Source organism: Callithrix jacchus, chromosome 1 (assembly GCF_049354715.1).
Source record: "Callithrix jacchus isolate 240 chromosome 1, calJac240_pri, whole genome shotgun sequence".
Classification (NCBI taxonomy): Eukaryota; Metazoa; Chordata; class Mammalia; order Primates; family Cebidae; genus Callithrix; species Callithrix jacchus.
In genome coordinates, this window is record NC_133502.1 from 15,846,536 (window position 1) to 15,870,831 (window position 24,296).

Consider the following 24,296-nt stretch of genomic DNA (forward strand, 5'->3'; position numbering starts at 1 on the left):
CTAGCACTTTGGGAGGCCAAGGTGCTAGAATTGCTTGAGCCCAGGAGTTTGGACCAGCCTGGACAAAATAAGGAGAACTACCAAAAAAAAAAAATTTAGCTCAGTCTGGTGGTACCTGCTTGGTAGTTCCAACTTTGGAGGCTGACGTAAAAGGATGGCTTGAGCTCTAGGGGTCAAGGCTGCAGTGAGCTGTGATCACACCACCTACTGTACTCTATCCTGGGCAACAGAGAGAGATCCTGCTTCCAACAAAACAAAACAAAAACAACCCTCCCCAAATTAGAAAACATTCTCAACCATAGTACTTCCAAACATCCTTTTTGTGTTAGAAGTGTTTTTACGGCAATGATAGGGGCAGTAACTATTTCAAATCTGTTGGAAGTGCATCTCAGCACATGACAGTTATGGTTTCATAAGCTTTTTAAGGTTTCAGGGGCACAGCATTTTACCACAAGGAAGTGTGCTTCTATTGGTTTATGTCTCTTTACTGAAGTCATTCCAGGTCCATGTAAGAAGGTTTTCCATAGAAGTCTCGCCCTTCTTTTCCTGTGAGCAAGTCACTTATGCTCAAAATGAAACTCATTATCCTCATAAGCAAACCTGCTCTTTGATTCCCACTTTCAATGAAGTCTTCTGGTGTGAAAATGTGAGGGTCACCTTTGAGTGCTCCCTGTTTCTGCACTTCCTCATTGATTCCCCCTAAATCCATTGCAGGTCTGCTATGCGGGTGATGCAGCCCTCTGCACCTCTTCCCTCTCTGCTGGGTTCCCACTACTTTCTGTTACTTATGCATATCCCTGTTTGCTTCACCTGGACCACTGACTGCCTTATCTTTGCCTGTCCTGCCTGGAGCTGTCTCAGTGCTGCTGCCAGGCTGGTCTTCTTGAAGCCCTGTGCTTTGGACCCTTCTGGGGCTCACTGTTGTCTGCAGAGACTGTGTTCCTCACAGTAATTTTGCTCTCTATCTTCTAACACTCTGTGATAGGAGCCCTGGCTGCTCTGTTGTGGTAAACATTTTTAGTTTTGTCTGTGCTAAATTATTTCTTCTTCGGGGAACAGGGCATTGTTCCTTTTTGGTGGGGCTCTTGCCTGTACTTTATGTTGAGACTGAAGGGAATGTGAGTATGCAAGAGGAAGGAGCAGTCAGGAAGAGATGAGGGGTGTGGGGAAGAGGTAGGTTCAGCCTCTTCGGCATGGATCTGATTCAGTTGTGGCTAAGGGGCCGCAACGTAATCAGTGTTGTTACTGTTTCAGTGAGGCTTCTGGAACACAGAAGTCTCTACCCAGGTAGGAAGGCTGGGAGGCCTTAGCAGCGGATAGTGGTGTGACTGAGACTCCAGAATCCCTTCACACTTGTGTAACAGCTTACTATGGGTCACCTCCATCCTAAGTGCCTTACATTTATTAATTCATGTATCCTCACAGGTGGGGAAACTGAGGCACACAGCAGCCAAGGAACTCATCTAAGGCCAACCAGGTAGTATATGGTGGAATTGGAGTAAAGGCAGACTCCACAGTCCCTGTTGTTAACCGTTATACTCCACTGCTTCTAATTCCTGACTTTCTTTTACACAAGAATATAATTTAAAATTCTGCTCAACACTTGTTTTGTAAGATTCCAGTGGCATGAATAGTGAGGGGTTACAGTTGGTGTCAGTCACACTTCAAACAGCTGGGGATAGGGGTGATAACATATACCTCAGGAAGTCATGCTGGCTGCTACAACATTGTGAGAAGATCATTCTGCTGAGATTTTATGCTTGCTGGTAGTTGATACAAAATGAAGCTTAGTCTATTGTATGCAATGCCAGCTTTTTCCTTCATCCCTCACAAGGCTTGAATTTAATGAAAGGAGAAGATTGCATTCTCAAGTCTCATTTGACTAGAAGGTTACAAAGGCTCTAGTTGTAATTATTAAGAAAGACAGAAATCTCAGATCTGAACATGTCAAATTGTACCAGTACTTAATATGAATTGGAAGAAGAAATTCTCTGAAGCAAAGGGGGAGGAATTTGTATCTTAGAAAGAATTTCCTTTGTCCTTTATTATTTATACAGATGATAATTGCAATATTGCCACTTCACATATGAAAATATCATTGTAGTGAATTATGTCAGTTGGTTGACAAAGTTCCCATCCACCTTCACTTTAGTCCAGTTGCCATTCGTAGTTTCCCAGAGTACTTTGTAATTCCTCTACCACGGTACTCATGCTCTATTTTGATTTTAATTGTATTATATTTTGTCTTCCTATTCAACTAAGAGAGGTCCTGGTGCACCTCTGTCTTGCCCATCATTGAATTCCTAGACTTAGCACAGTGCCTGAGGCAGAGTAGGTATTGGCAACTATTTGTAGGATGACTGAATGAATGAATGACTGTGTTAAGCAGACATCAAAGACGTATAAAATTGCAGTCTAGTTGTAGGACTTAAAAAGAGCTGAGATTCTTATAAATGAGCACTGGTTATTTGCAGCCTCATTATTTTTCTCTGGTGTTCAAAAAGCTGTTTACACATGCACCAGTAGTCACAGCTACTCAGGAGGCTGAGGCAGGAGGACCCCTTGAGCCTGGGAGGCAGAGGTTGCAGTGAGCCGAGATCGTGCCACTGCACTCCAGTCTCGGTGACAGAGCCAGACCCTGTCTTAAAAAGGAAAGAACTGTTTACAGATCAGTGAGAGAGGTGTTTTCCTAAATATTTAAGTGTTTGCCCATGATCCTTTTCCAAATCCTAGTTGTCCTTTTCCCCCTCAAATGCTGCTTCCTTTGTGACACTCTCCTTGATTCCCTTGTTGGACTCTGTTCACTGTGATTTTTGACCTCTTCTAGTACATTGACTACTCTTACTATGTATTATTTTTATTTTTTGGTACATGTGTTATTGTTTGTTCTACTAGACTATAAACTTCTTGTGTGTGAAAACCATGTCTGCTTAAACCAGCCTGCTTCTGAGGTGGAAAGGGACACTAATCAAATAGTACACTGAATAATAGATGTGTTCAAGGCTGTGCAAGGCAAACCTGTCTGGTTACTTCCCAGTAATCTTTAGCTGTTGAAAAAGCGTGGGCCACCTATACCTGTTTATAGCAGGTGAGATGGACCTGAGAAGGTGATTAAGTTGCAGATTCAAAATGCTGGTTTGTGTCTTAGTCTTATCTCTGTCACTTTACCAGTCTAATGACTGTGGGCAATTTATTTCATCTTGGAGATCCTCATTTTACTGACATGTTAAGTAGAGATGGTCATTTATTTTCTGCTTAGGCCCCCTCCTTTTTTTTTTTTTTTTTTTGAGCAAGAAATAATATTTTTAAAAAGCCCTTTAGAGCTGTAAAGTGTCATAGATCTTACTATATCATTTTAGAATCAATTGAAGACTTTCTAACTTTGTAAACAAACTTGAATCTGACGACTGCAGTGTTAATCTATAAAATGGTTTTTTAAGTAATAAAGTAAGCCTTAATACAATGCTTTGTAAATACTATGAAATAAGCAAGTAAATGAATACTGTAGTTTTTGTTAGTATTATTATATTCCTTGTTCTTCTACTTCGTTTTTAAACGTAGAATTGTTTCCCATCTACAGATAAATAAATGTCAGCTTGGGTCCATCTACTACATCTTATTGTCACTTTCACTTCGTTGCATCATCGTTGTTAATCAGAACAAAGGATAAATTTAGCAGGTTGTAGGGTTAGAGTAGTGCTGAGTAGTGTGAGGAATTTTGCTCAAGGCAATTAATTAGAAATCGTGATCTCTGCGATTTTAATATTCTGTTCAGTATTTGAATAAGCTTTATTATGTAGGGAATAGTAAAACATCGCAATTAAGTGCTTAAAATAAGAACATCCCAACTGTCGGTAAAGCATGCTTTACCTAAACTCTCTTATTTCTACCCAGCAATGGGTTCGAAATCCCATTGTTGTGTTTCAGTAAACATGAAGTTAAGTAAGATATGTGGGAAGGTTTTGACTTGTAAATTTTGAAAGAAATTGAAGAAAATAGAAAAAGCACACAATTCAGAAAATATACAAGGCCAATTAAAAAGTTATAAAATTAAATTTAATATCTGATTTTCTGGACTAAACAAAAGATCTCTGGCCTTTCACTAGTTTCCCAACTTCCTGTTCTTTTTCACCCTTAGCAGTTCACTAAGTATGAATGGACTGTGAGGCAAGAGCAGGAAGGGATAGCATTGGGCATTTACAGCAACAGCCCCTCATGCTAAGTGAAGTGTTCTCAAGTTTTCATTTTTTTGCTTAAACTGTAAAATTGCTAATTACGTTCATAGAGATTATAAATTATATTCCAAAGTTTAACTGGAAAAATATTATTTTGCAACTAAAAAGGTACCAATTAGTTTTTCTGTTCATGAAACAATAAAAAGAATTTAATCAGGGAGAAATGAAAACAGCTTATTTTAAATATTCAAATTGTAGGGATATAAAATAAAAGTATTTTATATGAGGTATGAAATTACAACTTCAACACAAATTCCTGTGATCAGTTTCTATGAGGAGGACCTTAGCAATGTATACCAAATTTAAATGTGATGCTTCTTATGTTCTTTGTACTTCATCTTCTTAAAAGAGACGTCTAAAAGAAAAACTGTAATTTATATCAGTATGTTTAATTAAAGCAGAAAGAAACTTAACTTCTTAAAAATAGCTGAGTGATATATTTAAGAATTTCACCTAAGGAAATTTAGTATTATTTAAACTGATTAACAGTATTTAGCAATGTATTTTCGTTAGCATTCTAATATTAAAGCTAGCATTTCTTTAAAGGAGGGAGGCAAAAATTCATCCCAAAGCCTGTTTTTGTTAACTCAAATTTTCTCAGTGTTATTGCTAAACAAGTTATTGAATTTTCTCTGGGTGTCTTCTATATTGCCTTTCTTTGATTCTTTCCAGTGCAAGCCAGTCTAAGATTTTACATGATAAAGGAGATCTGTGGAACTAACCCTAGAAACCTCTTTCTATTTTCTCACATAACACCTCCAGGCACAGAGAAGACAAAATACTTCATTTGCATTCTTAAACATTAGGAACTCAGAATAAGTCTTTCAGCTGGAAATGTTATTGCATCTACATTTCCCGAAGAGAAAAAGGTTAACAGCCTGCTCAGGTTTATGCTAACGCATCTCTTTTTAGTATCCTGATCTGCACAAAGAGTGAAAAATGTTAAGCTCAACCACCCAGTCTCTTTCTGCTTTACAATCAATGAGACTCTGGAAGTGGATATCAGTGCTGATTATAGGGAAATAAGCAGAAGAAATCAGATATGCACAAAAGAAAAGGAAAATGCTAACAAACTTTAATCTTACTTAGTCTTCTAGAAAGAGAAAGAACATTTCCAAAATTAATATCGAATATAGTAATTCAAATATTTAAAAATAAAAAGTTTTCTCCATAAATTTGAAAAGCTTACCAGGAAAGTACAAAGATATTGAGATTTATAGTTTGTTTGTTGAAATGGTTTTTATTAATCAATACCAAAAACCTCATTTACTCTAAATACCTTTGTCAGAAACCTGAAACATTTAATAAAAGAAATTGAACAATTTTCTGACTTAATGTTAGCTAAAAAGTAGAAATGGAAATCATTCAATTGACAGATATTAAAAAAGTTTTCTATTGCTGTAATGCTCACCATCAGCATAGGAGAAACAGAGTTTCATATTTAACTATAATATATTCCTTAAAATATAATCAAGTAGGAAACTTGACTTCTGCCAATAGTTACAGTGGGGAAAGTTACCATTATTCTCTTTCTCTAACTAAATACTGTACGTAACTATCATCTGGAAGTAATAGTATTACTTCAGTGCATTGTGCCAGTAGACACTTAATAGAGAATACACATTGTACTAAATGAAATCCAGATCCCAGTAATACTGAAAGAGAGACACAGGTTCCTTTGGTTAAACTAAGTCACAACATACAGTGTACCATAAATTAAATACAGTTTGTTAAGTATGTCATTAGATTTTAATTGAACTTGGAATTAGCATCCCGAACAAATTTAAAAACCATGTGGGTTTATAAGTTTTGATTTTTGAATTTTAAAATAATAGAACCTTTGACCCCTTCTACTACCCATCTTCCATAGCAATCAATTTCCTTTATGCTCCTATCCTAATGAATTACCTAAATTAGGTTTTAATTTATAATGAGCTGATAAAGAAAATGACTCCTCAGCTGGGCGCAGCGGCTCGTGCCTGTAATTCCAGCACTTTGGGAGGCCGAGGTGGCCAGATCATGAGGTCAGGGGTTTAAGACCAGCCTGACCAACATGGCAAAACCCATCTCTACTAAAATTATAAAAATTAGCCGGGCTTGGTGACATGTGCCTGTAATCCCAGCTACTTGGGAGACTGAGGCAGGAGAATTGCTTGAACCCAGGAGGTGGAGGTTGCAGTGAGCCAAGACCGTGCCATTGCATTCCAGCCTGGGCGACAAAACAAGACTGTCTCAAAAAAAAAAAAAAAAGAAAAGAAAACGACTCCTATAAATGTAGTAGGTCAGAGGCTGAGGGCATCCTCTTCTAAGTTATTCTGCTCCTTCCTCCCTTTTTTGATGCCCCACAGTCAGTGTTGGGGAAAGTTAATTAGGATTTACATTCCAGTCTTCTCTAACGTATGTCACCATTGCACAGACTCAGGACCTCCAGTGCAGTGTTGACTGGTACCAATGCACAGCCTTACCCAAGGGACTGGAACTTACTCAGGATCACAAAAATGACACTAGTAATGTTTCTCCCCTTTCAGGGTTCAAATGTTCTCCTTATCTTTCATTTTTATTTATTTATTTTTGAGACAGGGTGTTGCTCTGTTGTCTAAGCTGGAGTGCAGTGGTGTGAACACAGCTCACTACAGACTTGACCTCCTGAGCTCAAGAGATTCTCCTGCCCTGACCTCCTGTGTATTTGGGACCATGGCTGGCTAATGTTTTTATTTTTTCGTAGAACCAGCTCTTGCTGTGTTGCTGATCTTGAACTCCTGGGGTTTACCGTTTGTTATTTTTATTTATATTATATTTTATTTTTTTCAAGATGGAGTGTTGCTTTGTTGCCCAGGCTAGAGCACATCTGTCTTCTGGGTTCCATAGTTTCTCCTGCCTCAGCCTCCTGAGTAGCTGGGATTACAGGCATGTGCCACCATGCCCAGCTAATTTTTGTAGTTTTAGTAGAGATGGTTTCACCATGTTGGCCAGGCTGGTCTTGAACTTCTGACCTCAAGTGATCTGGCCACCTTGGCCTCCCTAAGTGCTGAGATTACAGGTGTGAGCCACTGTGCCCAGCTCTTATCTTTTATTTTTAATGATTATTGTTTAAAGTACACGGAGTTCAGGTTAAAAACCAACCACCAAAGTTGATTTTAACACCTAAAAGCTGGGAAAAGGGGCCTTTCTTCTTTTACACAGTAACTCTTTGGAGTCCAGGTAATAACATGCCCTACATTTCATCCTGGTGCTAAACTGACGTGTTTTTCAATTGAATAAATTAAAGTCTGGGTAATATTGCATAGGAGTACCAGAAGTGGCCTTGTTGGAAACCAAAACTATTTACATTCAGTAACAAATGTGTTTGCAGGTGCGTCTGCCACATTTACAGCACAGTGTACAGCTCCTGGTACTCAATACACAGTGTTGCACAGTTTGCCATAGGAGCATAAAGTGGAGGTAGTAAAAGGGTAAGGAGGAAGGAGGGAAGAGGAGGAGTTGTCCCCTATTCGTTTGTTTCTCATTTCATCACTGATTTGGTGGTATGCAGGCCTTTACAGAGCTGGTCTCCATGATACTGGTACAGGTGGCCTGAAGACTCTTTTCTGTTTTGAAATGGAGTCTCTCTCTGTTGCCCAGGTTGGAGTGCAGTGGTGTAATCTTGGCTTACTGCAGCCTCCGCCTCCCCGGTTCAAGCAATTCTCCTGCCTCAGCCTCCCGAGTAGCTGGGATTACAGACATTAGCCACAAAGCCTGGCTAATTTTTTTTTTTTTTTTTGGTAGAGACAGGTTTCACCATATTGACCAGGCTGGTCTCGAACTCGTGACCTTGTGATCCACCTCCCAAAGTGCTGGGATTACAGGAGTGAGCTACTGCGTCTGGCTGGAACATAGTTTTTCTTTGCAAACAGGAGTAAGACTGAATCTCTGATTAAAGAGTTTGAGTATTTTGGCATGGTGATGCTAAAGAGATGGGCCCCTGTTCTGGTGTCCACGTCCACGTCCAAACAAGTGAAACAAATGTTTTCGTACTTTCCAGTTGCCACATTTAATCTTTAGCACGAGTAAACATTTCACCATGGTTCACTTTGTGCAAAATGAGAATCTTTACTGAAGCATCCCAGCCAAACATAAGAATGTATTTGACATTTTTTTTTTAAGCCTAAAGTCCCTGGAAGAGGCTGGCAAACTGGCTTGAGAAACACTTCATTGGCCATGGGACTGCCAAAGCTGCACTTGGTCTGGGTGTTGGTTTCACTCCTATAAGTTGGTGGCTACTCTGAAATTGTTTTCAAAATTTTTATTGTAAAATAAATGGCAGTTACAGGAGAAATACACGAAACAAATGTATGGCTTAATGAACTGTTAATAAGGTTGAAATCATGAAATAGGTCCAGACGTAGATGTTTACCCTGAATCCTGGAAGACCTGACTGTCTGACCCATCCCAGAGCTAACCTCAGCCTCTCTCTAAACATACCCATTACTTTGGCTTTTATAGTAATCATTTCTTTGCATTTAAAAATAATTTTATTGTCCAAATGTACAACCCTGGACACAATGCTTTAAGTCTTGTCCATTTATTTTTAAATTTGATGTCTTTAAAATCTTAGTCTGTAGGCTCCACTTGCTTCTTTTTCTTTACAACTTATCTGTGGAAGAAATTGGGTGTTTGACTTACAGAGTTTCCCGAGTCTTGACTTAGCTCACTGCATGGTGAGGGTGCAGTTCAGTGTTTTACCCCATTTTTGGTGTTTCCTACAAATTGGCACTTGGATTCAGAGATAAGATCAGACTTGGGTTTGATGCCTGTGGTAAAAGCTATAGGAGGCATATAATGTCTTTTTAGATTTTTTAAAGATATAAGCAGGCTTTGATGCTTGCTGCCCATATCTAGTAATTTATTGGATTACAAATTTTGATAGTTTAATGCTAACATTTTTTTCATTAGTTAATTGAAATATATTTAGAAAGAGACCCTGTTTTGTTACCATTGATACAATTCATGTATGAAAAGCAAGGTAAGTGCTTAATTCTTTACCTTTATTTAATAGTTTCTGAAGTAATGATTGTTCCTTATCCCTCAAAGTTAACCAGTTCTTTAAAAAAAAAAAAAGCACTACAAAGTCATATTGTTGAAATTACTAGTGAACTCAAGTTGTTCCTCTTTGGTCTGTGGGGCCTAAGTTGACTCATGGGCTTTTTGACTTGACCTCATAATCTTCTCTAGCTTCCTTGCTAACTGATCAGACAGGACGTTCCAGGCTCATGTTTTACATTTTCTGTTCCAGCTCTTTAATCAGCCATCTTTTCAAAATGGCTTGGTTTCTTCTAGAGGTATTTGGAGATCACAGTTGGGGTACTAGGCATGGTCATTGCTACTGATTGGTCATTTTAAGCCTTTTTAGTCACCAGGGCTAGGAAATAAAATATATATTAACAGATTTTTAACCTATGTGTTTTATGTTACACATGTATATTGCTTATAATACAATATAACTATATTATATTAATAAAATATATACCATATGAGAATATATTTACTATATAAATATGTTTAAGTATAATGCCAAACCCAACCCAAAATAGGGTATCTATATAAAACAAATTTATATTATAATAAACATACTGTATTAATAACATATACATAACATTTTTCTCATATGCAATGTATATAACGTAATATAAAATATAATTAAATAAAGTCTACATTTTATATGAGACAAAATAACTCCTGTGTTCATGCAATATTTTCCATTACAGTTCAGAATTGCAGAACTTTAACCTCTTCTTTGTTGCCTTTGTCTATCTTCATTCTTCCGGATCAGAATTCTGACTCTCAGGGAGAGGGGAAATGACAGAATTAGAGTATTTCACAATTGCTTGTTTATCTTGTCCTGGACTATACACAGAGCAATCTCAGGATAACAACATTGATACCACTATCAATATGATTAGCAAAAACATTACAAAGTATTTGTACATAATCTTCCTCTAACATTTAAAAAAAAGTTGTACTATATATTGTCAGAAAATATGGATGTTACATGTAAGGTTTATAGGTATCTTTCCTTAGCTTTCATTAAGTTTTAGCTCTACAAGTAACTCCTGGCTCTTTATGTTGATGTTTCTTTTGTCATTTTAGTTTCCTGAAGCTCTTTCCTAGTACAGGAGTGGGCAAACTTTTTCTGTAAAGAGCTAGAGAGTAAACATTTTTGGCTTGGTAGGCCATATAATCTCTGCTACTCAATCTTATTCATGTAGTGAGAAAGCAATCAGAGGCAGTGTAAACTATGAGCATGGCTGTGTTTCAGTTTCATATAATTTTCACATGTAATAATATAATATTTAAAAAAATTTGCCCCCCCCAACAATTAGTAAAACATATTCTAAGATCATGGACTGTACAAAACAGGCAGTGAGGCTGGGCATGGTGGCGCTTGCCTATAATCCTTGCACTTTGAGAGGCTGAGGTGGGTGGATCACCTGAAGTCAGCAGTTCAAGACCAGCTTGACCAACATGGCAAAACCCCGTCTCTACTAAAAATACAAAATTAGCTGGGCATGGTGGCACGTCCCTGTAATCCCAGCTTCGTGGAGGCTGAGGCAGGAGAATTGCTTGAACCTGGGAGGGGGAGGTTGCAGTGAGCCTAGATCGAGCCATTGCACTCCAGCCTGGGCGACAAGAGTGAAATTGCCTCTCAAAAAAACAAACAAACAAACAAACAAAAAAAAACCCAAAAAACCAAAAACAGGCAGTGAGTGGGCCTGATTTGGCCTACACACTAGTTTGTAAATCGCGGCTGTATTGGACTTCTCGGAATTTATGAGTTCTTGCATGTCGCTATATTTTCTCTGATTTTTATAGTTGCACTGACTTCTGTGGACTTAAAATTCTTAGCTTGCCTCACCATGGTGGCTCATGCCTGCAATCCCACCACTTTGGGAGGCTAAGGCAGGAGGATTGCTTGAAGCCAGGAGTTTGAGACCATGATAGGCAACGTTGAAAGACTCCGTCTCTATAAAAAAAAATTAAAAAAGAATAAAAAAAAGCTGGGCACGGCAGTACACACCTGTAGTCCTAGCTACTTGGGAGGCCAAAATGGGAGAATCACTGGAGTCCAGGAGTCTGAAGCTGCAGTGAGCTATAATGGCACCCTTGCACTCTAGGCTGGGCAGTTTTGAGTGTTCCCCAAAAATAAAATAAGTAAAATTCTTAGCTCATACTTTCTTACCTTGAGTTTCTTACTCAAACGAGTTTATTATTCTATTTTCTTTTGGCACAAATTCTGCTGTCAAAGTCTGATGATTATATAAATTTCTCTTTTCTATAAGTTACCTATTCCCTTTCCCCCCCATTTTCTTTTACTTAAGTAATATTGCTAGAATTTTGCTTCATGTGTTGGTCATCCTGGAATGAATTTCTTCTGTCGTGTGGTCTTTTGATATGTATTTTTAGTTCAAGTACATTGTTATATTTTTAATATTTGTGCTTTTTTTTTTTACTTTGGTTCTCTTCAAAGATTCCTGTTATTCATACGTTGGATGTTCTTCTTTATCTTCAGTATTTGTCATCTTCTCCTGTGTTGTTTATTCATTGTTTATATTTAAATTAAATATTTTTCTTTTCACTTTGCCTTTCTTGTAAGGCATTGCCTGTTTTCTTTTTTCACTCTTACATTCTTTGTAGCTGTCTTCATTTCTGAAATTATTTTCTTTTTCATTTCTAATTGTATCCTGAGTTCTATCATCTCATTTCTGAGCTTTTCTAATTCTAATTTATACTATTTTGTGTTTTGTATCATTTAAAAATGTGTTTTAATTTGTTTTGAAATATTTGATGATAGACCAGGCGTGGTGGCTCACTCCGGTAATCCCACACTTTGGGAGGCCGAGGCAGGCAGATCATGAGGTGAGGAGTTTGAGAGCAGCCTGGCCAACATAGTGAAACTTCGTCTCTACTAAAAATGCACAAAAAATTAGCTGGGTGTGTTGGCAGACACCTGTAGTGCCAACTACTTGGGAGGCTGAGGCAGGAGAATTGCTTGAACCCTGAAGGCAGAGGTTGCAGTGAGCCGATATCATGCCATTGCACTCCAACCTGGGTGACAGAGATGAAAGAAAGAGAGAGAAAGGGAGGAAGGGAGGAAAGAAGGAAGGAAGGAAGGAAAGAAGGAAGGAAGGAAGGAAGGAAGGGAGGGATATGATAGTTTTGATCTATTGTGTTGGTATGTTTTTCTCCTGTGTTTTTTTTCCCCCCTACATGGATGCTATTCTGATCCCCCCACTTTTTTTGCCTCATAAAAACACTGTATTGGGGCCATGCTCAGTGGCTCACACCTGTAATCCCAGCACTTTGGAAGGGTGAGGCGGATGGACCACTTGAGGTCAGGATTTAGAGACCAGCTCAGCCAACATAGTGAAAACCCTGTCTACTAAAATTACTAGGCAGGCATGGTGGGGCGCACCTGTAGTCCCAGCTCCTTGGGAGGCTGAGGCAGGAAAATCACTTGAACCTCGGGGGCGGAGGTTGCAGTGAGCCAAGATTGTGCCGCTGCACTCCAGAGTGAGGCTTCGTCTCAAGACAAAAAACAAAAAAGTTGTGTGGGATTTTACCTTGATAGTTTCATTTTGCTTAGTTTTATGTGTAAAATTAGTTTTTCTCTATATTGCTTTTTAAAGAACCATGTCTTTTAAAATCAGTGACTCACGTTCAAGAAGTTCAGACACTTGAATAGAGATGGCAGGAAGTGGTTTATTCTGAGGTCTTGAAAAGATGAATTAACCCTGTGCTCCCCATTATTCTTTTTGATGTTCCTATTGACATCACTGTATTCCGTGGGTGTTCCTTTCTATCTGCTACATCATTTTTAAAGCTTTCTTTCTGACTCAGTTTATCTCACGTGCTAACTTCTCCGAACCAATCCCGGTACTGGCTTTTTCTACCAGAAACACATTTTTCTTGTAGTATGGAATAGTGTTGAAAACTAGAATCTGGATCTTTTGGACAGTTCAGCTGTTTCTCCATGGCTGTCTTTTTTTTTGGGACAGGATCTTGCTCTGTCACCCAGGCTGGAGTACAGTGGTACAGTTTCAGCTCACTGCAGCCTCTATCCCCTGGGCTCAAGCAATCCTCCTACCTTAGCCTCCCAAGTAGCTGGGACCACATGGGACCACAGGTATACACCACCATGGCTGGCTAATTGTTGTATTTTTGGTAGAGACAAGTTTTTGCCATGTTGCGCAGGCTGGTCTCAAACTCCTGAGCTCATGCAGTTTACCTGCCTCGGCCTCCCAAAGTGCTGGGATTACAGGCATGAGCTACCGTGCTCAGCCCCATGGCTGTCTTTTTCTTCTGACCCTGGTTTTTTAGTTGTCCAAGTAGCACGTCTTTTTGTTGTTATTTTTGGAATTGGAGTGTAGCTCTTGTTGCCTAGGCTGGAGAGCAATGGTGCAATCTCAGCTCACCACAACCACTACCTGCCAGGTTCAAGCAGTTCTACTGCCTTAGCCTCCCGATTAGCTGGGATTACAGGCATGTACCACCGTGCCCAGCTAATTTTGTATTTTTGTATTTTTAGTGGGGTTTCTCCATGTTGGTCAAGCTGGTCTTGAACTGCTGACCTCAGGTGATCCACCCGCCTTGGCCTCCCAAAGTGCTGGGATTACAGGTGTGAGCCACCGCAACCGGCCCAATGGCTTTTTCTTCTGACCCTGGTTTTGTAGTTATCCAAGTAGCAACTTGTGGTGAGCCTAAAATGTATACATTTTAAAATCTGAATTCATAATACGGCAATTTACTAACTTGTGGTATTTCTAAGAACGAAATACATGTTATACATTTTAATTTCTACAGAAGATGATTCTTTCTGTCTTTTATTCCTGACATAAAGTCTATTGTAAATTAAATCATATTTCCCTAACATACTGCTCAAACCCAACCTTTTTCCCCATTGTTCTACTAAAATTTGTCCAGAACCATAAACTCACGGAATTTAGGAAATGAGTAGAATTTTGGAGGAGTGATTTCAGCTTTTCATAATTTCTTTCTTTCTTTTGTCTTGCTGTGTTGCCCATGCTGGAGTGTAGTGGCTATTCGTAGGTGCCACTGTAGTACACAATAGCTTTGAACAGTGTCTGGGCTCAAGAGATACTCCTGGCTCAGCCTCCCAGGTACCTGGGACTACAGGCACACTTGGCTCATACATATTTTTTTAATGAATCACTTTAAAGATATATTTCAATAATGATGAAAATGCCTACTTTTTGTGATCATAAGACATTTATTTGCATTCAAATATTATATGTATCATGCAAGGTAAATTTAAAAGGGACTTTAAAAAGCATATTTTTGGAAGCAAGTTTAGTTGCTCTGGCATGACAAAAAACTTACAGTGATTAAGGGAAACTATAATTAGATGGATAACAAAAAATACAGGGTTAACAGAAGAGCATCGAAGGTTACGAGTGGATAAAATCTGGCCTTTTATTCTAAATCACGCCACTGACCCTGCTCAAGAGTTGAAAACGTTTGAAACATTCTCCACTTTGCCATTACCATACCGTCTTATCCTGACCTCATCCTTACTTTCTGGTCACAGATTTATGGGAACCAAGAGTCTCTAATGCTGCTTTCTCACTTCGCTTTAATTACTTTTAAAGGCCAACCTAGGGAGCACTTCCAAAACATATTGATAAAAAGGAAGTTAAATCGTTGAAACATTTGAGTAGTTCTCCAGCATACTACTGGCTATTTTTCTTTTGTTTTGGGTGGGATAAAAAATAATCACTAAATACTTGATGTAAGCTTTTTTTGGACAATTTTGCATTTTTTGGGTGAGTAATTTTCTTCAAATTAGAATGCACAAGAAAAATCTGGTTAGTCGGTGTTCCAGGCAGGTCGTGTTAATCAGAAGTTTTACTGTATAATCATAATGGATTTTGGATGTTCTCATTTATGTTATTTCCTCAGTTCTTTGCGTGGGTATTCTGATTGTTTGATTACATCTGCCTGGCATAGTCATTTTTAAAGCAGCATTTATAATAAAATGTTCAATCTTTGCAAGTAAAATGAGAATACGGAAAGACAATTGATGGTTGAAGCATGATTGTTTCCTTTGCTTTTACTTAGTGTTTGTGGGTTTCAGGTTTGGGATAAAGAGAAATGAATATGAATGAGTATTGTCCTGGTCCAACATGATTCATGTAGTGTAGGCCTACCACTATCATCTCCTCATACAGATCAGCACTTTTTCCTGTGTGTTTTACATTTTGGGGGATTTGCATAAGATGTTTTTTCCATGAAAATAGGGTTCGGCTAAAACCAGATACAAATGTTTGATGATGGGATACTTTATAAGCACTTATTGTGGCTGATGAAGTGCTTATAAAGTATCTTTTCATCAAGCATTCTTATCTAGCATTCCGCCACTTGTAATACCAGCAAATTGTAGGCATTTGTGTTCCTGTATTATTTTAGAGTAATATAGGAACTGTAGACCTAGCTGTCTTATTATTCTGGTGTCCTCTTTTTTTTTTTTTTATATATAGTGTCTCACTCTGTTACACAGGCTGGAGTGCCGTGGTGCAATTTCACTGCAACTTCTACCTCCCGGGTTCAAGTGATTCTCCTGCCTCAGCCTCCGGAGTAACTGGGATTACAGGCACATGCCACCATGCCCAGCTAATTTTCGTATTTTTAGTAGAGATGGAGTTTCCCCATGTTGGCCAGGCTGGTCTTGAACTGCTGACCTCAGGTGATCCACCCGCCTTGGCCTCCCAAAGTGCTGGGATTATAGGTGTGAGACACCGTGCCAGGCCATTCTAGTGGCCTCTTTATTGAGCCTTCTGGAGAGCAGTCAAAATCTAACAGTTATGGCACTCAGCTTGGTGCTTTACATTATTATTGATGGGGCTTTAGGACATGCTTCTCCCACATTTGGCACCTTGGCACATAGCTAAAGGATTTGGAGAAAACAGCAAAAGCACGAAGGTCTCTGATCTTCTCCTGCTCCTTTTCCCTGAAGCAGGTCCTAAGATGTTCATATGAGAGGTGCCTTTCCTGTATTTAGAAGAGAGGATCATCCTCATCCCTAAAGAGAAAACGATGTAGAAGAATCTGTATAGTTTTCCCCAGTTTATTACATGTACCTCTTGCCCTCCACACTACAATTTCTGTATAACTCCCCAGTCCAAAATTGTAGGACAATCAACCCTGTATAAAAACACTCAAGTTTAACAGTTTCTTTGAATTTGCATTTCCTTATGCAGGCTCCTGTGTCACGTAAAACTTATATGAAATAAAGTGTATGCTTTTTTCCCCCATTAATCTGCCTTTTGTAATAGATGCCCCAGCCATAAACTTAGAAGGGTAGAAGGAAAATACAGTTTTCCTCCTGTATGTTATTTTATTTAATTCTTTAATCAAACTTACAAGTCAGATATTACCTACATTGTCACTCAAAGAAATGGATGCTTTAGACTCAAGGTCTAAAATGTCCCTTTTCCTTTGGCAGGAGAGAAGCATGCATCTTGAATTTAAAGGCATTGGCTTTTCTACTCATTTTCCCTGAATGATTTCATTCACAACTTTTAATTCTGTCCTATATTTGATGCCTTTAATATTCTATATTTTACCTGGTGTGGTGGCTCATGCTTGTAATCCCAGCACTTTGGGAGGCTGAGGTGGGTGGATCACAGGGTCAAGAGGTCGAGACCATCCTGGCCAACATGGTGAAACCCCATCTCTACTAAAAGTACAAAAATTAGCTGGGTGTGGTGATGCATACCTGTAATCCCAGGTACTTGGGTGGTTGAGGCAGGAGAATTGCTTGAACCCAGGAGGCAAAGGTTGCACTGAGCCAAGATTGCACCACTGCATTCCAACCTGATGACATAGTGAGACTCCAAATCCAAAAAAAAATCTGTGTTTCAGCCTGGACTTGTCTTATAACCTCTATACCTCTATATCTGCCTCCCGAACATGAATTATTAACTATTACAGAGGCATCTCAGCTCAGCATGTGCAAAATTGAAGTCTTCATCTCACCTCCTAAATATTTACCTCCTGGTATATTCCTTGCATTTATTCCCTGCTCGACTTCTACTTCCTGCTCAGGGTGGGTTTAATCCTCCTGGGTCATGATGGCCAGGAGAGCAGTCCAGACAACAGACTACTTAGCTGCCCTGGTCACCAGGAGAACCAACCTCCTTTCCCAAGCCAACATTCATTGCAGACAGCAATGCTAATGTGGAATGAACAGGTGATGTAAAAGCAATATACAAATATGCGACAGTAACTCTGCCAAAGTTGTAGGACAATCAGCAATTAGGCAACTTCCTCGAGGATGCCCAGCATATAGGTCTGTTTTTTCCTATTTTATATTTACCTTCAGTTCTTGATGTAATGACCTCATCCTTTATCTCAGCAAACACCCCCATTACTTTTCTAGACCATGCCCTGTAATGACATCATATTTTGTTCTATCTCTAGATCTGTTTAAGCCATTAGCATTTTGTTTATTGTGGTGGATAAACAGAGAGGTAGACCCATTGTCAGGGTACTCAGAGTGGTTTGTACAGAGTGGTTTTTATTGAAACCATAACTCTACCCGGTTAAATTCCCACTGGATTCTTGACTCATCTTTTGTAGTCACAAGGATGTAAACATGTTGTGCTTTCTTTTGTCTATTTCTCTGAGGTATCAGTGATCTGTTCACATCTCCTGGAAAGTGTTGATATCCTGTTATCTTCATCCATGTTATCTTCTATGTTTAGCTCAGAGCTTGGTGCATAACTGGTATTCAGTAAATATGGATATTTGTGTTGTACCAGGCACTATGCTACAGGCTGTTGAGAACACAGGCATTTATAAGGTGTTTACAGGTGAACTCACCGGCTAGATTAGGTGGCAGGACATTATATACAAATACAGTGTCATAAAGTGGCTTTTCCAAAGCACACTGTTAATATCCATCAGGCGTTCTTCAGTGCTTTCGGATGTTTTCATTTGACTCAACTTTGCTGCATGTATCTATCGGTGCACGTACTGTATGCAATATAGTATTTAATGTGTTGCCTCAAAAACATGTTGTTTCTGCAATAAAAATGATTAGTAAATATACATATGGGCCTTTCTTTTTATAAAATTGTAACTCCACATCATGAGCCATAATGTTCTTGTTATAAATTTTGGCTTGTTTTTCTCCACAGGCAGCAGAAGGTGTCATTTTCATTGGACCTGACACACATGCCATTCAAGCCATGGGTGACAAGATTGAAAGCAAATTATTAGCTAAGAAAGCAAAGGTTAATACAATCCCCGGCTTTGATGGGGTAGTCAAGGTGAGAAGCTACTTTAACTTTTATTGCATATGTCTTCAAGTTAAACCTTTTGTCAAAAGTATAAGATAAATCGTAACTATTGCTTTTTTGGGACATATATATACATACACATATATACACATGCATACATACATGTATATATGTTTAAAATGTTAGTGTTTTTACTTATTTCTTTATTTTTATTTCTTTTTTATTTTATTTTTTGAGATGGACTCTTGCTCTTATCACTCAGATTAGAGTGCAATAATGCCATCTCGGCTCACTGCAATCTACACCTCTTGGGTTCAAGCAATTCTCCTGCCTCAGCCTCCTGAGTAGCTGGGATTAGAGGCGACTGCTACTATGCACAGCTAATTTTTGTATTTTTAGTAGAGACAGGGTTTCATCAGGTTGGCCAGGCTGGTCTCGAACTGACCTCATGTGATCTGCCCACCTCAGCCTCCCAGAGTGCTGGGATCACAGGCATGAACCACTGCATCTGGCCAAAAAATCAATGTTTTCAACTGGATTATTTTGTTATTATTTTCAGAGATGCGGGCCTCACTCTGTTGCCCAGGCCGGAATGCAGTGGTGCAATCATAGCTCACTGAAACCTTGAACTCTGAGGCTCAAATGATTCTCTTGCCATGGCTCAAGAACCCCTCCTTCTTTAGCCTCCTAAGTAGCTATGATCACAGGCTCACACCACCACACCTAATTTTTGTTTTGTAGAGATGAGGGTCTCACTGTATTGCCCAGGATGGTCTCAAACTCCTGGGCTGAAGCAATTCTCCTGCCTTGGCCTTCTGAAGTGTTGGGATTACAGGTGTGAGCCGTTGTGCCTGGCCAGCTTGACTTATTTTAAATAGCATAAATTAGAAAGAGTGAGAAACCATTTTAGCATTGTATTTGATGAATCAGCAGCGCCTCAGACTTTCATAGGAAAAAACTTGTGATTAAAAAATGTACTGTCATATCTCTGGATTGCATTTAGTAGTGGTATGTGTTTCATGTGTTAAACATGATTTTCTCTGTGTATCTTTATGTCGAACTTCTCTCCATGTGCATAATGTGTAAATTATAATCATGTTTCTGGTGAAAGCGGTATAGCTATAGATAGCTGTATACTGCAAACATTTAGCTAGGGCCTTCTGGAGCTGAAGGCTTCTAAGGGAGAAATGCAGAAATTGGAGTACGCAATTTCCCCTTCTCCCATGAAAATTATTCTGATTTTTTCTAGTTAGAAGAGAGTCCTCCTAGAGTTTTAGCTTTGTGATTTGAGTTAGCCTGCAGGAACTTTTCATTTCAGCATTTCTTATGGTTTTGTCATTCTGTGTTGTACTGTTCTTCATTACACAAGGTCATTTCATGCGTTAGAAGATAATTAGCAAACTTTGCCCCGTGGTTAGTAAATATCCTCAGCTTCTTGCCCATATTTATCTGTATTTACTTTTATCTGTGTTTATCCATTTTATTTCTTCCCTCTTCTTAGGAGGAGGAGGAAGTGTTCCACATTCTCTGGAAAGCCAGGTCCGCCTCCTATTCTCCAAATGTATTCTTTATAGCCTTCACAGGATATGGTTTTTACTGATTATCTTTTCTCTGTTTTGTGTCTTAAAACTCTCCTCATCTTTTAGCTCCTTTCTATTACCATTGCTATTGAAAATGCTCAGTGAGCAAATATATTGGTCATTTAGTTATGTGGGAAGAATGTGGTGATGAGATACACAAGATGATAGTCCTCACAGTTTAGTGGGAAAGAAACAACCGTTTCTTCTATTCATAAGGTACCATCACTCTAGAGCTAGTTGCCACCTTCCTTCTCTCTTCCCTTACAGAATCAAAGCTCTTAGAATTGTCCTTCCTCACTTTCATTTTTATATCTTTCACTTAATCTTTACTTGCTGTCTAGCTCCTTTCCTCATTCCTACTGAATATCTCTTGGAAAGGCTACCAGCAACGTCTTCCCTTTATTAAATCCAACATATAATTTTGAATTTTGATCTTACATCAATCCCTTAGAAGCATTTGAGTCTCTTGGTCAGTCCATACTTCCCTCGTGACCTCTTCACTTCTGGCACATTACTCAGTTCTAACTTTTGTGTTTCTTGGCTTGTTTGAATACCCCTTCTTAACTTCCTTCCTGATTGTTCTTCCTATCTTTGTTCCTTAAATGGTAGTTTTATTCTCTGTTCTGAGTAGGACATTTCTTCTTTTTATTGTGCTATCTTGGCCTGGGCAATCTCACTTATTTTCATGGCATCAATTGCCATCTTTTCTTTTTTATTTTATTATTATTATTTTCTGAGAAAATGTCTTGCTCTGTCACCCAGGCTAGAGTGCAATGGCACAATCATGGCTCACTGCAACCTCAACCTCCTGGGCTCAAGTGCTTCTCCCACGTCAGCCACTTAAATAGATGGGACTATAGACATGTGCAACCACACTTGCCTGCTTTTTTATTTCTTGTAGAGATGGAGGTCTCACCGTGTTGCCCAGATGGGTCTCCAACTCCTGGGCTCAGATAGTCTGTCGTCCCCTTGGCCTCCTAAAGTGTTGGGATTACAGGCATGAGCAACTTGGCCAATTGCTACTTTTCTGACCAATCTCAAACCTATCTATCTGTTCTAGATACTTCTTCTGAACTTCACAATTAAATATCCAGTTGCATCTTAAATAGCTCTTACTACTTGATGCCTCTGAGGCACATTGAAACTAACAAGTCAAAAGCTGAACTCGTCTTTCTCCTGAAACTAGAGATTGGTACTATGGCCCATGCATGCCTCTTTTTGTAAATAAAGATTTATTGGATGGCAGCCACATTCATTCCTTTACATATTGTCTGTGGTTGCTTTTCCACTACAATGGTGGAGTTGAGTAGTAGACTCAACTACATGGGCCACATAGTAGACTATGTGACTCACAGAACCTAAAATATTTACTTCCTGATCCATTAAGAAAAAATCTGCTGGCTGGGTGTGGTGGCTCACACGTGTAATTCCAGCACTTTGGGAGGACAAGGTGGGTGGATTACAAGGTCAGGAGATCGAGATCATTCTGGCCAACATGGTGAAACCCCGTCTCTACTAAAATACAAAAAATTAACTGGGCATGGTGGCACGCTCATGTAGTCCCAGCTACTCGGGAGGTGGAGGCAGGAGAATGGCTTGAACTAGGAGGTGGAGGCTGCAGTGAGCTGAGATCACACCACTGCACTCCAGCCTGGAGACAGAGCAAGACTTCATCTAAAAAAAAAAAAAAAAGAAGAAGAAAAAGAAAAAGTTTGCTTATCCCTGCTCTAAACTTCTTATCCTTCATTCTTTCCTGCCTAGGAAGGCAGTGGCATTTTCCACATTGTTTCTTTTTATTTTTTTTATTTTTTATTTTTTTAGGAAGGGAGGCAGGGAGGAAAGGAGGAAGGGAGGGAGGAAGGAAGGGAGGGAGGGAGAGAAGGGAAGGAATGAAATCAAGCAATGAGAGAGACATTGCTGACCTGGATCTAGAGGTCTACAAGTCGATTTCTTTTTTTTCTTTTTTTGAGAGAGGGAAAGAAAAAAAAGGAGTGAAGGAGAGGAGGAAAGAGGAAGAAAAAGAGGGAGAGAGAACAGAAATGTTGCTTTATTCTAAAAAAAATGGGTATTAATAATGTCCAATCAATGTTTCATTTAAACCAAGAGTAGGTGTGATATGGTATTGACAAGAATGTATATTTTGTATATTTAAAGTGGAGAGCTCTATAAATATTTATTAAGTTTACTTGTTCCAGATCTGAGTTCGAGTCCTTGATATCTTTATTAATTTTCTGTCTCATTGAGTCTAAGTCTCTATGTATCTGGGTGTAAGGATCCTTTTACCACTATATCTTTGCTGCTTTAAAATCTATTTTATCAGATACGAGAATTGGAACTCCTGCTTTTTATTTACTTTTGTTCTCCATTTGGTTGGTAAATCTTTCTCCATCCCTTTGTTTTGAGTCTTTGTGTATCCTTGCATGTGAAATGGGTCTGGATGTAACATACCATTGGGTTTTGGCTGTATCTTTTGATTGGGGGATTTAGTCGATTTAAATTTAGGATTACTGCCATTTGATGTTAACTGGCTGTTTTATCCATTCGTTGATGTAAATTCTTCTTTATGTTGATGCTCTTTACTTTTTGGTATATTTTTAGAAAGGCTAATACTGGTTGTTTCTTTCTATGTGTAATGCTTCTTTCAGAAGCTCTTGTAAAGCAGGCCTGGTGGTAATAAAATCTCTGAGTACTTGCTGTTCATAAAAGATTTTATTTTTCCTTCAGTTGTGAAGCTTAGTTTGGCTGGATATGAAATTCTGGGCTGAAAGTTCTGTTCTTTAAGGATGTTGAATATTGGCCCCAACTCTCTTCTGGCTTGTAGAGTTTCTGCTGAGAGATCTGCTGTAAGTCTGATAGGCTTGCCTTTGTGGGTAACCTGACCTTTCTCTCTGGCTGCCCTTAGTATTTTCTCCTTCGTTTCAACCCCGGTGAATCTAACGATTATGTGCCTTGGGGTTGCTCTTCTTGAGGAATATCTTTGTGGTGTTCTCTGTATTGCCTGGGGTTGAATATTGTCCTGCTTTGCTAGTTTAGGAAGATTTTCCTAAATAATATCCTGAAGAATATTTTCCAGCTTGGATTCATTCTCTCTGTCGCATTCAGGTACACCTATCAAACGTAAATTTGGTCTTTTCACATAGTCTCACATTTCTTGGAGACTTTGCTCATTCCTTTTTATCCTTTTATCTCTAATCTTGTCTTCTCGTTTTATTTCATTAAGTTGGCCTTTGACCTCTGATATCCTTTCTTCTGCTTGAACAATTCGAGTGTTTAAACCTGTGCATACTTCTTGGAGTTCCTTCATTGTATTCTTCAGTTCCATTAATTCACTTATGTTCCTCTCTAAGTTGTCTATTCTCATTAGGATTTCATCAAACCTTTTTTCAAAGTTCTTAGTTTCTTTACATTGGGCTGCAACATGTTCTTTTAACTCACAGAAGTTTCTTATTATCCATCTTCTGAAGCCTGATTCTGTTAATGGGATGCGCTCCTTCTCCATCAAGCCTTGTTCCCTTGTTAATGAGGAACTGGGATCCTCTTTAGAGGGAGAGGCGTTCTGATTTTGAGTATTCTCAGCCTTTTTACGCTGGTTTCTTCCCATCATTGTAAATTTATCCACCTGTCGTCTTTGTAATTACCAACTTTCAAATTAGGTCTCTGAGTGGACATCCAAGTTGTTAATTCCCAGGGCCGAAATATGAGCAACCCACTGTGCCGGCCAAAACAGCGGCGTTAAGACTGATGGTGCTTTTCTGCCTGGGAATCTCCAATCTGGCTTCCTTCTTGAGTCCGTAATAGGCGACTTTGCCTTCCCGGAGCTCCAAACCTCGGTCAGAAGGGGAACCAGTCCCGTTTACTCTGCACCAAGAGCTGCCGCACCAAGGTGCTGGCACAACCGCTGTGCCAGCCAGAAGAGTCGCGCTGGCGACCCGTGTGGCTCCTCCAAACCTCAGTCAGAAGGGGAAACCAGTCCCGTTTACTCTGCACTGAGAGCTGCTGCGCCGAGATGCCGGCGAAACCGCTGCACCGGCCACAAGAGTTGCGCTGGAGACCCGTGCAGCTCCTCCACTGGGAATCTTCTGCTCCGTGAGCGACCCAAATTTGTATGAAAGTGTGGCGTCCTCTCGTTCTCTGAGCTTTCACTGGGAGCTGCAATCCCGGGATGTTAGTGATCAGCCATCTTGGAT

At 39.3% G+C, this 24,296-nt stretch overlaps 1 protein-coding gene across 11 annotated transcripts in view; it reads left to right on the forward strand.

The window, feature by feature from the left end:
• Positions 1 to 24,296, forward strand: part of PCCA (propionyl-CoA carboxylase subunit alpha) — a 433,256-nt gene that overhangs the window by 95,266 nt on the left and 313,694 nt on the right. For 9 of the 11 annotated variants that reach the window (XM_054246197.2, XM_035293344.3, XM_002742504.6 and 6 more), the window contains one exon: positions 18,428 to 18,559. The exons of the other annotated variants lie outside the window; for them this stretch is intronic. In XM_054246197.2, coding sequence (XP_054102172.2) covers positions 18,428 to 18,559 — 132 coding nt within the window. The remainder of the gene's footprint in view (positions 1 to 18,427; positions 18,560 to 24,296) is intronic. 11 annotated transcript variants of the gene reach the window in all.